The 13,088-nt window shown below is 35.4% G+C and overlaps 1 protein-coding gene across 2 annotated transcripts in view; it reads right to left on the bottom strand.

Annotated features, from left to right (window-relative positions):
- Positions 1–13,088, bottom strand: part of DNAJB4 (DnaJ heat shock protein family (Hsp40) member B4) — a 49,768-nt gene that overhangs the window by 8,874 nt on the left and 27,806 nt on the right. The window contains exon 2 of one of the 2 annotated variants that reach the window (XM_047085433.1): positions 664–905. In XM_047085433.1, the coding sequence (XP_046941389.1) occupies positions 664–874 (211 nt within the window). In that variant the 5' untranslated portion in view covers positions 875–905. Of the gene's footprint in view, positions 1–663; positions 2,186–13,088 lie in introns of those variants that run through there. The other variant, XM_047085432.1, reaches the window with a different exon arrangement.

The following is a 13,088-nucleotide window of genomic DNA, read 5'->3' on the forward strand; positions in this document are numbered from 1 at the left end:
CATTTTAGGTCAAAAATTGTATTTCTGAGATCTCAGTTTCTTGGCACACACTTACTGTTTACAATTAAGCTAAAAACTTGTTCTGGTATTTTATGACATCAGGAAAATTCTTTCCTCTCCAGGCGGAATGCCAAAAACAACTACAGCTGAATGCCTGGGCCTTCTGCTTCTCAGGGAGACGATTCTGTCTTGTTCCATCTAAACTAAATTGCTATCAGAAAGGCAAAAAACTTCTCTCGTTTTTGCAAATAAAATATAAACTACCCAGAATGTGAACTGCCAATGTTAAAATTTTAAATGACTGAAGGATCTTTATTGGTTCTGGCAGAAAATTCATTAGAAAACAAAACAGGTTGCATAAGACTTTGACACAATTCATTAATGGGCAAGGGAATTTAAGGTTTCTTTTCAAATATACAATGTTAACATAAATCTACTGGTAGAATATATATATTACAAAATGCCAAAAAAAGGGCAAGCAAATACATTTCATTCACAGCTATGTAATAATATTTACTCATATGATCAAAGATGAAATCTTGCTTTTATCTATTTGTCTTTCTACTTTGATGCCTGATAATTTAATTATGACCAGAAAGCTGAAAGCGGGGGAGAAAGAGAGACAGAGCTGGAGAGACTTAAAGATATACACAGAATACTTACCTTCCTCCCCAAACTGATCATATATTTCTCTCTTTTTAGGATCACTCAATACTTCATAAGCTTCTGCGACCTCTTTAAATTTTTCCTCTGCTTGAGGAGATTTGTTCTTGTCCGGATGAAATTTGAGTGCTTGTTTTCGGTAAGCTTTTTTAATATCTTCATCTGAAGCTCCTTTTTCAATTCCCAAAATGTAATAATAGTCTTTCCCCATTTCGAATGCCTTGAAATGAACTTAGATTTCCCTTTGTGAAAGAAAACAGCGTCCCCAGTCTTAGCAATACAATGATTCCAAGAAAAATAAACCAAGCTGGGTATTTTAAAAGTTAAAGCAAATCAGCAATTCAGCTTCGCTGTCTTAAGGCAGCAAGCAAGCAGCGTCTCTATTTAATTCCTTCCCCAAAGGCTTACTTACAGATAAATATACACTACACAGGAGACAGCCTCCTTCTAGATCCTCCCATTTTCACTACGTGTCTCTGTACTTTCTAGAACAGCAAATGCTACAGGACGTCACTTCCCCAGCTGCCTCTAGTCAAAGTACAGAGCTAGGTTTTCTCCTCCTCCACGATTAACTATTCATTTTCCTTCTGGCTCTACCATTTTTATTTCCTTTTTAAGAAGCTAAGTGGATTAAGAACCCAATATTTCAGCACAGAATATCATAACTACGTATTTATTTACTCTATTGTAGGAGAAAAAAAACAAAATAATTATAGCCAATAGGCATCCTATGTTAAAATAAATTAAAAGGCATTATACAAATTTAAAGGTACCCTTGAACTGATTTTAGGTATTTTAATTTCAATTTCAAGTTATCCAAATATAAGATACACAATGCTAAAATATGGTTTGTTTAAATTAACATTTTCAGATAATTTGTGTCATTTTCAGAATTCCTGGGGTCTATCAATCAGAAATGCCAGGAGGTCAACATACCAATTTCACATTGTAAAAGGATATCATAAACATCAAAAGCAGGCAAGGACTTAAAATTATCTTAGTTAGTGGTTTTAACTAGTTTTCTGTAATATACAAGAGTTAATAGTTCTGGCAAACTAAGTATTTGTGAAAGCTTCTTATCTGATTTTAGCTACTTTAGCAAAAACAGAATGAGATCCCACTCCCCCCACCTCTGTCTCCGCCCAACTCTTAGGGTCACTATTTAAAGAATTTTTGTGCTGCAGGAAAGATAGAAGAAAAGTATCAGGTTACAGACAGTAAATACTCATGTTTCTTATAAGACCTTAACTGGATCATCTTGAAATCTGGATATGCTATTTACAGGGCAGCGATATGAGAAATATTTTTGCTTTTAAAAACACATTTCCCTAATTATAATTATCAATACTCATTGCTGAAGGTTTTGGAAAACACAGAAAGAAAAAAGAATAAAATAAAAACCTCCCTATCATACCACTTTAGGTAATTCCTGCTAAGTGTATTTCCTTGTAGTCATTTTTTCCTATAAATATTTATATTATATTTATATTTATGATATTTATAGTTTTGTATTTGTTTTTTTGTTAACAAAGTTTATGTCATATCATTTACATACCCTTTTGATATCTGCTCTTTTGTATATATTTCGTATATTTATGAGAAATATTTTCAATCTATATTACTCATCTTTTATCTCCTATTGTTTTGTCATCTTTTCAAAGATATTCCCATTTCTAATATAATGGAAAGATGGATTAATAAGAAAATGTCAAAAGAACTGCACACAGCCCTATAGATACCTTAAATCTGTAAACTTGGAAGAAAACAAAGAACATTTAAAGGAAAAGTAAATGTACATATATGTTTAAAGTATAGTGAAAAGGTAACAATCACATGTTAACCTTTAAAGATATGGGAACACCTACTCTATATGCCAAGCAGTTTTACATTAATGATTCAGCAATTCTTTCAGAACATTCATCTTTTTACTTTGACAGCTAGGATTTCCTGTTTTCCAAAACTCTCTCCTTTAAAAATACTTTGGTGTTAGAAACGAATAGCATCTTTCTAGCTTATTTACAGATTACAAAGATTTGTCAGCCATTCAAGCAAATTTTTTAGTTCCATCAAGGAATACTCAATGTCAAAAGGTTAACATTCAAATCCAAAAACCTTAGGGGAAAATGCTAATATCCAAAGTCAACTTAAAACTCCTACTTAAAAAAAATTGCAAGCTGAAGTCCTGTAGAAGTACAGCATCTACAGTAGGAGTAAAAATATAATAAAAATCACCTTTTCTAGAATTAATTTCCAAAAGAATTCCTTTAAAATACTCATTACCAAAGGAACACTGACATTACTATCTGTGAAAAGCCTGAATTGTTCTGGTAGGTAATGCTGGGAGGAAAGAAAAAATAGATTCTTATCTGATTTAATCATTTCCAGATAGCTAGAAATATTACCAGGACTTGGCATATTAAATGACTTTAGAACCCGAGACTAGATCTTTCACATTTCGGAGAAATGCATTACCTATTAACAAATGGAAACAAATCTGACTTTCTACATGTAGAGAAGGATGATAAAGGATTTTTATATTTCTTCAAATATCATACACACAAAAAAGAAGCATAGTGGTAAACCTGAAAAGCAAGAATTTATCTCAACTGTGAAATTTCAAGTTATTAAATAAGCAGTTATAATTTGAAGATTTTAAATAATAAAACAATCTAGCTAGGTTTTGGTAAAATGAGTACTGTAAATAATTCTTTCAAACATTTGGGAACAATGCCAACAGACACATGAAAAGATGTTTGGCATCACTAATCATCAGGGAAATGCAAATCAAAATCACAGTGAGATATTACCTCACACCAGTCAGAATGGATAGTATCAAAAAGACAAAAAATAACAAATGTTGGTGAGGATGTGAAGAAAAGAGAACCCTCATGCACTGTTAGTGGAAACGTACATTGGAGCAACCATTGTAGAAAAGACTGTGGAGCTTCCTCAAAAATTTAAAAATAGAAATACCACAGGATCCAGTAATTCCACTACTGGGTATTTTACCCCAAGGAAACAGAAACACTAATTCAAAAAGATATATGCACCCACACATTCACAACAGCATTATTTACAATAGCCGAGACATGAAAGCAACCTAAGTGTCCATTCATGGATGAATGGATAAAGATATTATATACGGGAATGAATAAGTCACAGGGATGAAAGGTATAGCATAGGGAATATAGTCAATGGTATTGTAATAGCATTGTATGGTGACAGATGGTAGCTACATTTGTGGTGAGCACAGCATAACCGATAGGGTTGCTGAATCACTGTGTTATACACTTGAAACTAATGTAATATTGTGTGTTCAACTATACTGCAATAAAGAAGATAAATATGGCAGCATCAGTGGGCAGTTGAGGGGTCAAGGCCAACTCATACCCATAGCCAGGTGAGCCTATTTCTCCATTGCTTCAATGTCAAGTGAGCAGAAAAAAGCACCATGGAGCCTAGGAAATTAGGTAGGCCCAGAGGGGGGGAAAAAAAGCAGTACACTCAGGCTACTGAGGAAAAACATCCCTTTTTTTTTAAGAGCTAAAATCCACTACATTTTTTTTTAAAGAATGAGAAACACTCATAACAGGAAAGTTATTCCTGAAATGTATAACTCTATGCTACTCTCCTAGGATTCTCTCTCAGAACCCTTGGAAGGAGCGTGGCCCTACCCACATCTTGGTTTAGCTGCCAAAAGTGTAAGAATAAATTTTTGTTGTTTTAAGATGTTTACCTTGTGACAATTTGTTTTAGCAGCCCTAGGAAACTAAAACAGCGAGAAATACAAAAAAGTATGTATGATGTAAATGGACAGTTCAAAATTGGTAACAATAAACACCCATTTATCCATTAAAAAAATAAATAATAAATATAATTTTATTTAATTTTATTTTTTTTTAATTTTTTTTTTTTTAGCGTTTATTTATTTTTGAGACAGAGAGAGACAGAGCATGAACGGGGAGGGTCAGAGAGAGGGAGACACAGAGTCTGAAACAGGCTCCAGGCTCTGAGCTGTCAGCACAGAGCCCGATGCGGGGCTCGAACTCACGGACCGCGAGATCATGACCTGAGCCGAAGTCGGCCGCTCAACCGACTGAGCCACCCAGGCGCCCCTAAATATAATTTTAAAAATCATTTGGGAACAAGTATTAACAATTTAAAGGGCACCTGGGTGGCTCAGTCGGTTAAGCTTCTGACTTTGGTTCAGGTCATGATCTCATGGTTCAAGAGTTTGAGCCCCACGTCGGGCTCTGTGCTGACAGCTCAGACCCTGGAGCCTGCTTCGGCTTCTGTGTCTCCTCTGTCTCTGCCATCCCTCCCCCCTTCATGCTCTCTCTCTTTCTTTCTCTCTCTCTCTCTCTCCCTCCCTCTCAAAAATAAACAAACATTAAAAAAATAAAAAAAATTTTTTAAATCCCCATAAATACCATAACCTGGAAATTTGTCCTTAAAAATAATTCACAGAAAAAAAACTATGACATACCAATAAACTCACTGCACTAGATGTAATAGGTTAATAGATTAATATAGTCATTAAACTGCATAGTATTTTAGAGAAATTTTACTCGTTACATTTACTTTTTTCAGACTGAGCTATCTCCTCTACCACTTAGGAGTTAAAAATCCATTACACAATCACTTTACATTAAAACTTTTTCATCTAAGTTTTATTTCATCTATGAGATTAGGGTGTTTTGTTTGTATGATTTTTTTAATCAGGGTGGGTGACCAATTGTCATCCCTGTAAATAATGATCATGACAAAAATAGAGTACGTAAGGGAAAAAGTAGGGGCAGCCTTTAGGGATAATGGAGCTGAGATGTGAACAAGGTTCTTTTACTATTATTTATTTATTTATTTATTTGTTTATTTGTTTATTTATTTATTTATTAACGTTTATTCATTTTAGAGACAGAGAGAGACAGAGCATGAATGGGGGAAGGTCAGAGAGAGAGGGAGACACAGAATCTGAAACAGGCTCCAGGCTCTGAGCTGTCAGCACAGAGCCTGATGCGGGGCTCAAACTCACGGACCGCGAGATCACGACCTGAGCCGAAGTCGTTCACCCAACCGACTGAGCCACCCAGGCGCCCCACTATTTTTTAAAGTAAAAATAAAAACAGGGGCACCTGGGTGGCTCAGTCGGTTGAGCATCCGACTTCGGCTCAGGTCATGATCTCACAGCTCGTGAGTTTGAGCCCCGCATCGGGCTCTGTGCTGACAGCTCAGAGACTAGAGCCTGCTTCGGATTCTGTGTCTCCCTCTCTCTCGGTCCCTAACCCACTGGCATTCTGTCTCTGTCTCCCTCAAAAATAAAGAAACATTAAAAAAAAATAAATAATAAAAATAAAAATAAAAACACAGCCAAAAAACTACATGTCTATTTGAAATACTGTTTAAGGGGCGCCTGGGTGGCGCAGTCGGTTAAGCGTCCGACTTCAGCCAGGTCACGATCTCGCGGTCCGTGAGTTCGAGCCCCGCGTCGGGCTCTGGGCTGATGGCTCAGAGCCTGGAGCCTGTTTCTGATTCTGTGTCTCCCTCTCTCTCTGCCCCTCCCCCGTTCATGCTCTGTCTCTCTCTGTCCCAAAAATAAAAATAAACGTTGAAAAAAAAAATTAAAAAAAAAAAAGAAATACTGTTTAAAAATCACATAGATGCTTGCTTATTTGATTTTATACATATATATGTGTATGGCAGAAAGTTGGGTAACAAGAACCAGAGTTAATAAAACATACACTTTTTTCCCTTAAATTTCTTTAAGGCTACTATATTTTTAATAAAGATATAAAATTAGTATTTTAAAATTTTTACTAATCAAACATTAATGTGATTATTCCATGAAAACACAATTCTCTTCCATTTATTAAAAGAAAATTACAGGGGCACCTGGCTGGCTCATTTGATAAAACTTGTAACTCTTGATCTTGGGATCATGAGTTCAAGCCCCATATTGGGTATAGAGCTTACTTTAAAAATAAACAAGTAAGTAAATTAATTAATTAATTAATTAATTAATATTACAAAGATTCTTCTCCTTAATGTTTATAGTTTACAAGATTAAGTTCTCATGCTGGAATAGGGGTGGTTCATCTCTAACTGAAGTAAAGCTATAATGTATTTTAAGAGATTTTAATTTTTTCAACCAAGTCAGAAAACTTAAGTGTATTTGCTATTTTATTTATCAAAGTGTTTTTTTTTTTTTTTTTTTAAACATGGTTTAATGGTTTTGGGCCCAATAGTTTATTTGGAGGAAGTGTGCCACTCTATTTTAGGGAGACATGGTCCAGAATTCAGTAAAAATTCTAATGACATTATACATATTTTTTCAATAACTTTAACAAAGATTCTTTATTTGGGATATTATGCTTTCATAGTAACTATAGATAAATTATTTTTACAGAAATTATTTTTGATTGTATAATCAGTTTCAAATATTAAATATGTTTAGATATCAGAGCTAAAGATAGCACTTGAATCACACACTAAAAATCCTAAAAGTACCTAACTAGTCATTCAACTGATGCCATCTTCACCTTCTACTTTGGCTTTATTAATATACAATAAAAAAGTTTTTTTCTCCAATTCACAAATCATTTCCCAGTTTATAATACATTAGTACAAAGAAAGACAGCATGCCTTCTAGAGTCTCAGAAGAAATTATTATTAAAATTCAGATCATCACTTAAATACTTGAAGGCAAACGACTTCTAATATTTTACCAATGCTCCTGTTGAAAACTTTTTCTGTCAATATTTCATTCATAAATGGGTAGGTACATTTAGTTCAGAAATTTCTCATCAAGTGATTAATTTTAGTAAGTTGTGACTTCCATTCCCTAATACTTCTTATCCAAGAATAAACAGACTGAGGCTCTTTTACACTTGTCCTCACAGTACTTTAGATAGTTAAATAGTGGTGGGGCACCTGGTTGGCTCAGTGGGTTTCTGATTTTGGCTCAGGTCGTGATCTCAGGGTCGTGAGATAGAGCCCCATGTCAGACTCTGTGCTGACAGTGCAGCGCCTGCTTGGGATTCTCTCTCTACCCCTTCCCTGTTCACTCTCTCTCTTCTCTCTCTCGAAATAAATAAGCATTTTTTTTTAAAAAAGAGAGTTGAATAGTGGTTATAAAATTTGCTAGGGTGGCGCCAGGGAATATTGTTTGTGTAGTGGTTAAAAGCACAGATTTTAGAGACAGACTGCCAGGGTTAGAGTCCTGACAACATGACTCCAGCTGTGGAGCCTTGGACTTAACTTTACTATGCCTCAGTTTCCTTATCTGTCAAATGGGATTAACATTAATATCTACTTCATAGGGCTGTTGTGAGGATTAAATGAGATAAATGTGTGATGCACTTAAATGTGACTGGCACATAATGAGGACTATGGAAGTATTGAGTACTATTGTGATAACAATGATCTCATCATATCAACTAGAAGGACTTTTTCCTACAAAATAATTACTACACCATAGGGATAATAAAATGTCTTTATTTACAAGTGTATGCATCCACACACACAACAGCTGTCCAACTAAGAATAAATGGCTCTTTCCAAATGCTCCAGTTAATACTTGTTACTTATTCATCTTGACTCCATTAAAATTTACAATCATTAAACCTTCACACAGGTAGCATTCATCGTATTTCAAATACATACACTTGTATTTCAAATGCAAATTTCAAATACCTTGACTGTATTTCAAACATAGTAATCCAGACTGGTATTGGTGAAAGAACAGGCAAATAGACCAATAGAACAGAATAGAGAGTCCAGAAATAGAGATGTATAAATATAGTCAACTGATCTTTGACAAAAGAGCAAAGGCAATACAATGGAGAAAAAAAATAGTCTTTTCAACCAATAGTGCTGGAACAACTGGACATCCACTTGCAAAGGAATGAATCTAGACACAGACCTTAAACCTTTTACAAGAATTAACTCAAAATGGATCACAGACCTAAGTGTAAGTTAGAGCCCCGTCTCGGGCTCTGCACTGACAGCATGGAGCCTGCTTGGGATTCTCTCTTGCGCTCTCTGCCCCTCCCTCCCTCTCTCTGTTTCTCTCTCAAAATACATAATTTTTTTTTTTTTTTTAATGGGCCAGGGGTGCCTAGGTGGCTCAGTCAGTTAAGCATCTGGCTCTTGACCTTGGCTCAAGACATGATCTCAGAGTTAGTAAGTATGAGCCCCCTATGGAGCTCTGCACTGTTAGCACTTAGGATTCTCTCTCTCCCTCTCTCTCTGCTCCTCCCCGGCGGCTTGTGTTCCCTCTCTCTCTCTCTCTCTCTCTCTCTCTCCTTCCCTCTCAAAATAAATAAACATTAAAAAAATTTTTTTGAAAGGGGGCATCTGGGTGGCTCAGTTGGTTAAACGTCCAACTTCGGTTTAGGTCATGATCTCACATTCATGGCTTTGAGCCCCAAGTCAGGCTCTGTGCTGACAGTTCAGAGCCTGGAGCCTGTTTCAGATTCTGTGTCTCCCTCTCTCTCTGCCCCTTCCCCACTCATGCTCTGTCTCTCAAAAATAAATAAACATTGAAAAAAATTTTCCATAAAAAAAATTTAAAAAAAGAAAAATGGGCCAAAAAACCTTAAAAGAAACCTCACTAAAGGAGACTAGCAGATGGCAAATAAGCATATGAAAAGATGCTCCATATCAAAAGTCATCAGTGAAGTGAAAATAAACAAAGACATCACAACACACCTAGAAGAATGGCCAAAATTCAGAACACTGGCAACACCAAATGTTGGCAAAGATATAGAGTAATAGGAATTCTCATTCATTGTTGGTAGTACTGCAAAATAATAGTACACTCTAGAAGATATTTTGATGGTTTCTTAAAAAACAAAATATACACTTGTTCAATCCTGCAATCATGCTCCTTGGTATTTACTCAAAGAAACTCAAAACCTAGATCTACCCAAAAACCTGCACATGGATGTCTATAGAAGCCTTATTTGTAATTGCCCAAACTTGGAAGCAGCCAAGATGTCTTCCAGTGGGTGAATGTGATAAACTGGTCATTCAGACAATGGAATATTGTTAAGCACTAAAAAGAAATGAGCTACCAAGCCATGAAAAGACACTGGAGGAACCGTAAGTGCATATTACTAAATGAAAGAAACCAGCCTGAAAAGGCTATATATGACATTCTGGAAAAGGCAAAACTATGGACACAGTAAAAAAATCAGTGATTGGCAGGAGTTAGTGGAAAGGGAAGGATAAATAGGTAAAGTACAGAGCATTTTTAGGGCAGTGAAACTACTCTGTATGATACTGAAATGGTGGGCACATGTCATTTTACATTTGTCCAAAATCATAGAATATACAACACCAAAAGTGAGCCCTAATGTAAATTATGAACTCTGGGTAATAGTGATTTATCACTAGAAGTTCACCAGTTGTAAATAAATATTCCATCTAGTGGGAGATGTTGATGATGGGGGAGGGGGGATTGTGCATATGTGGAGGTTTATGGGAAATCTCTGTACCTTCCACTCAATTCTGCTGTGAACCTCAAACTGCTCTAAAAAAATAAAATCTACTTAAATATTTTTTTAAAAAATGGAAAAAAGTGCAATGTTTATATTCTTAAAAATGTTTTTTTTTTTTTAAGTCATCTCTACACCCAGCATGGTGCTTGAACTCACAAACCAGAGATCAAGAGTCAAGCACGCTCTACTGACTAAGCCAGGCAGGTGCCCCTTAAAATATGTATCTTTGATTTTAGGGCCAGAAGATCTTTCCAGTTTTAGTTTCTGTCAATGCCTCATATACCTCAATCATACTAATTTGGAAGTTGCCAAATTGAATCTTCAATTTCTGTTAGTGGACTAGCATAAGGGGGGCTACAAATGTCTAAAGAATAAAGACCTAAGAATTTAAATGCTTTGTAACCCCAGCTCTGTCACTTAGTAAGTGAGTTATTTAGGCAAATCATTTAATTTCTCTGAATTCCTAAGTTACAAAGGTTATTGTGAGAATTAGATAATACACATTGGGAAGCACTAAAATGTATGTGATGACATATCCATATAAACTGTTTTCATTAGTTTAAACTATACAAACCATTTTGCTACCACTTGGAGATCTTCCTTTATTCAGGAAGTTTTACTTGTTATAAAGTATGAAAATAACTAGAGTCACCTCCACAGGACTCAGGCATCCTCTAAGGTCATGCCCTTTACCATGTTCCCTTTTCAGACTTTTCTTTCTGAATTTTAGTTTCTTAGTGTCAAAAACAGTAACTGTTCTATGTCTTCCCTATAATAACATGTATACAATATAGTTTATCAAAACACTTCCATGTGCTTTCTCATCTGTTTTCCATATATGCATATACATCTGATATTAAAACTAGTGATAAGATTTCAAAGAGCTTTTCTCTAGCTAGCAATCAAATAGTTATGATATTTATTCTTAAAATTAGAGTAGACATTGTTCTAATATTAACATACACTTAAAGAGTACTGTGTCTGTTCTATTACTTGGTCTGCTTTTAGATATCTAAATAATTTCATATAATCAAACTACTGACCATGTAGTAATTGGATACATATTTAACCTTTACATGTTATATTTTCCTAAAATGCCTTTAAACCTGAGAATTCTTGTTGAAATTATCATTTATTTCTTACAGCAAATTGCTTTATTGTAAATTTGGAACTCAGATGCTAAATTTTCATTTCTGTGAAAAGATTTCAGACTTTGAACATAAGTTACAATCCCTAAAAATTTTATCATGGCTACAAATGCAAATTTATCTTTAGGGAAAAAGATAGAAAAATACTGAAGACATTCATTTCTTGCTCCATCTAGGCTATAAGACAGAATAATAAGCTTAAGGCAAATGTCTTTAAGACATTACACCCTATTTAAATTGCTCTAGAAATCCTACTTTTTTCCTGACTATAAAATGTCCTTCCTTAGGTAATTACAGTAATTTGGACTCGTATTTGGAATTAGGCAGTCAATAGCATTTGAGTGCACATTTTATAGTATTTGACGAATACTCTAAAACTTGTTTTATTTTTTTCAACATTTATTTATTTTTGGGACAGAGAGAGACAGAGCATGAACGGGGGAGGGGCAGAAAGAGAGGGAGACACAGAATCGGAAACAGGCTCCAGGCTCTGAGCCATCAGCCCAGAGCCTGACGCGGGGCTCGAACCCACGGACCGCGAGATCGTGACCTGGCTGAAGTCGGACGCTCAACCGACTGCGCCACCCAGGCGCCCCTCTAAAACTTGTTTTAAAAGATGGATGTTATTATAGTGAACATTCTCCATAAATAAAGTATCTCATTCGCAAATATTTACTGAGTGCTTACTATGTGCTATAAACTAGATAGAGAACATCCTTGCTTTCATTCAATTCATATTCTAGTGAGAGAAGAAAACCAAGAAACAAGTTAATAAAGAAGTGATTTAATTTCAGATAGTTTGAAGTGCTTTAAAGAAAATTTTTCAATGTTACTAAGACAGGGGTTAATGGAGAAGCGTTACTTTAGCCAGGATGGTCAGGAAAGGCTTCTGTTCAGCTACGTTTTAAGAATTATACCAAAAATTTGGCACTAAGGTAGGTACAGGAAAAGGATCAAGTCTCATCATTATACTTTTGTTTTTAATGTTTGTTTTTGAGAGAGAGAGAGAGAGAACAAGTCAGGGAGGGGCAGAGAGAGAGAAAGGGGATCAGAGGATCCAAAGCGGGCTCTGTACTGACAGCACAGAGCCCTATATGGGGCTCGAACTCACAAACTGTGAGAACATGACCTGAGCCAAAGTCTGACCTCAACTGACTGAACGACCCAGGCACCCCTAGGTATACTTTTAAAAAGGTATAATGCTTTCAGAAAAGCAAATGGAATGGTAAAGAGCTCTTAATGACCTCTTTGATTCTATTATCAAGAGATGTATTCAGCTCTCTTCACCTTTTCCATTTATTCACTTTCCCCATGTATAATCTGTACATATCCCTTCAAACCTACAGCTAACAATCAAGTTTAATAGTTTAATACAAATAGAGTAAACAATTAGTAGCTTCAAATAAGTGTGTTATGTAACTGTTATAGTACTTAAGGGACCATTAAGCCATGAGGAAAGATCATGAAACTTGGAATAAGAGCAGTGGTTCTAATATTCTTAGCTTCATTACCTAGTATCTATGTGAAGTTCTCAAAAAATGATTATTTCTCCGAGACTCAATTCCCTTATTCCATAAAATGGATAACATCATCTATCTCATTAGATTAACATAAAGAGTAAGAAAATATGTGGAAGGGCTTTACAAAAGTAAAATACTATGCAAATGTTAATTATATACTCCTCTTGAGCTGGAATGGTGGGTATGGAAAATGTCTATAAAAGAAAACTATGAGCAGTGTCTTGAAAGATTGATAGAATTTAGAAAGAAAGAAGGGCACA

Source organism: Lynx rufus, unplaced genomic scaffold (assembly GCF_022079265.1).
Source record: "Lynx rufus isolate CCGP_SWC_20201006 ecotype Redwood Valley unplaced genomic scaffold, mLynRuf1.p SCAF_2, whole genome shotgun sequence".
In the NCBI taxonomy this organism is placed as follows: Eukaryota; Metazoa; Chordata; class Mammalia; order Carnivora; family Felidae; genus Lynx; species Lynx rufus.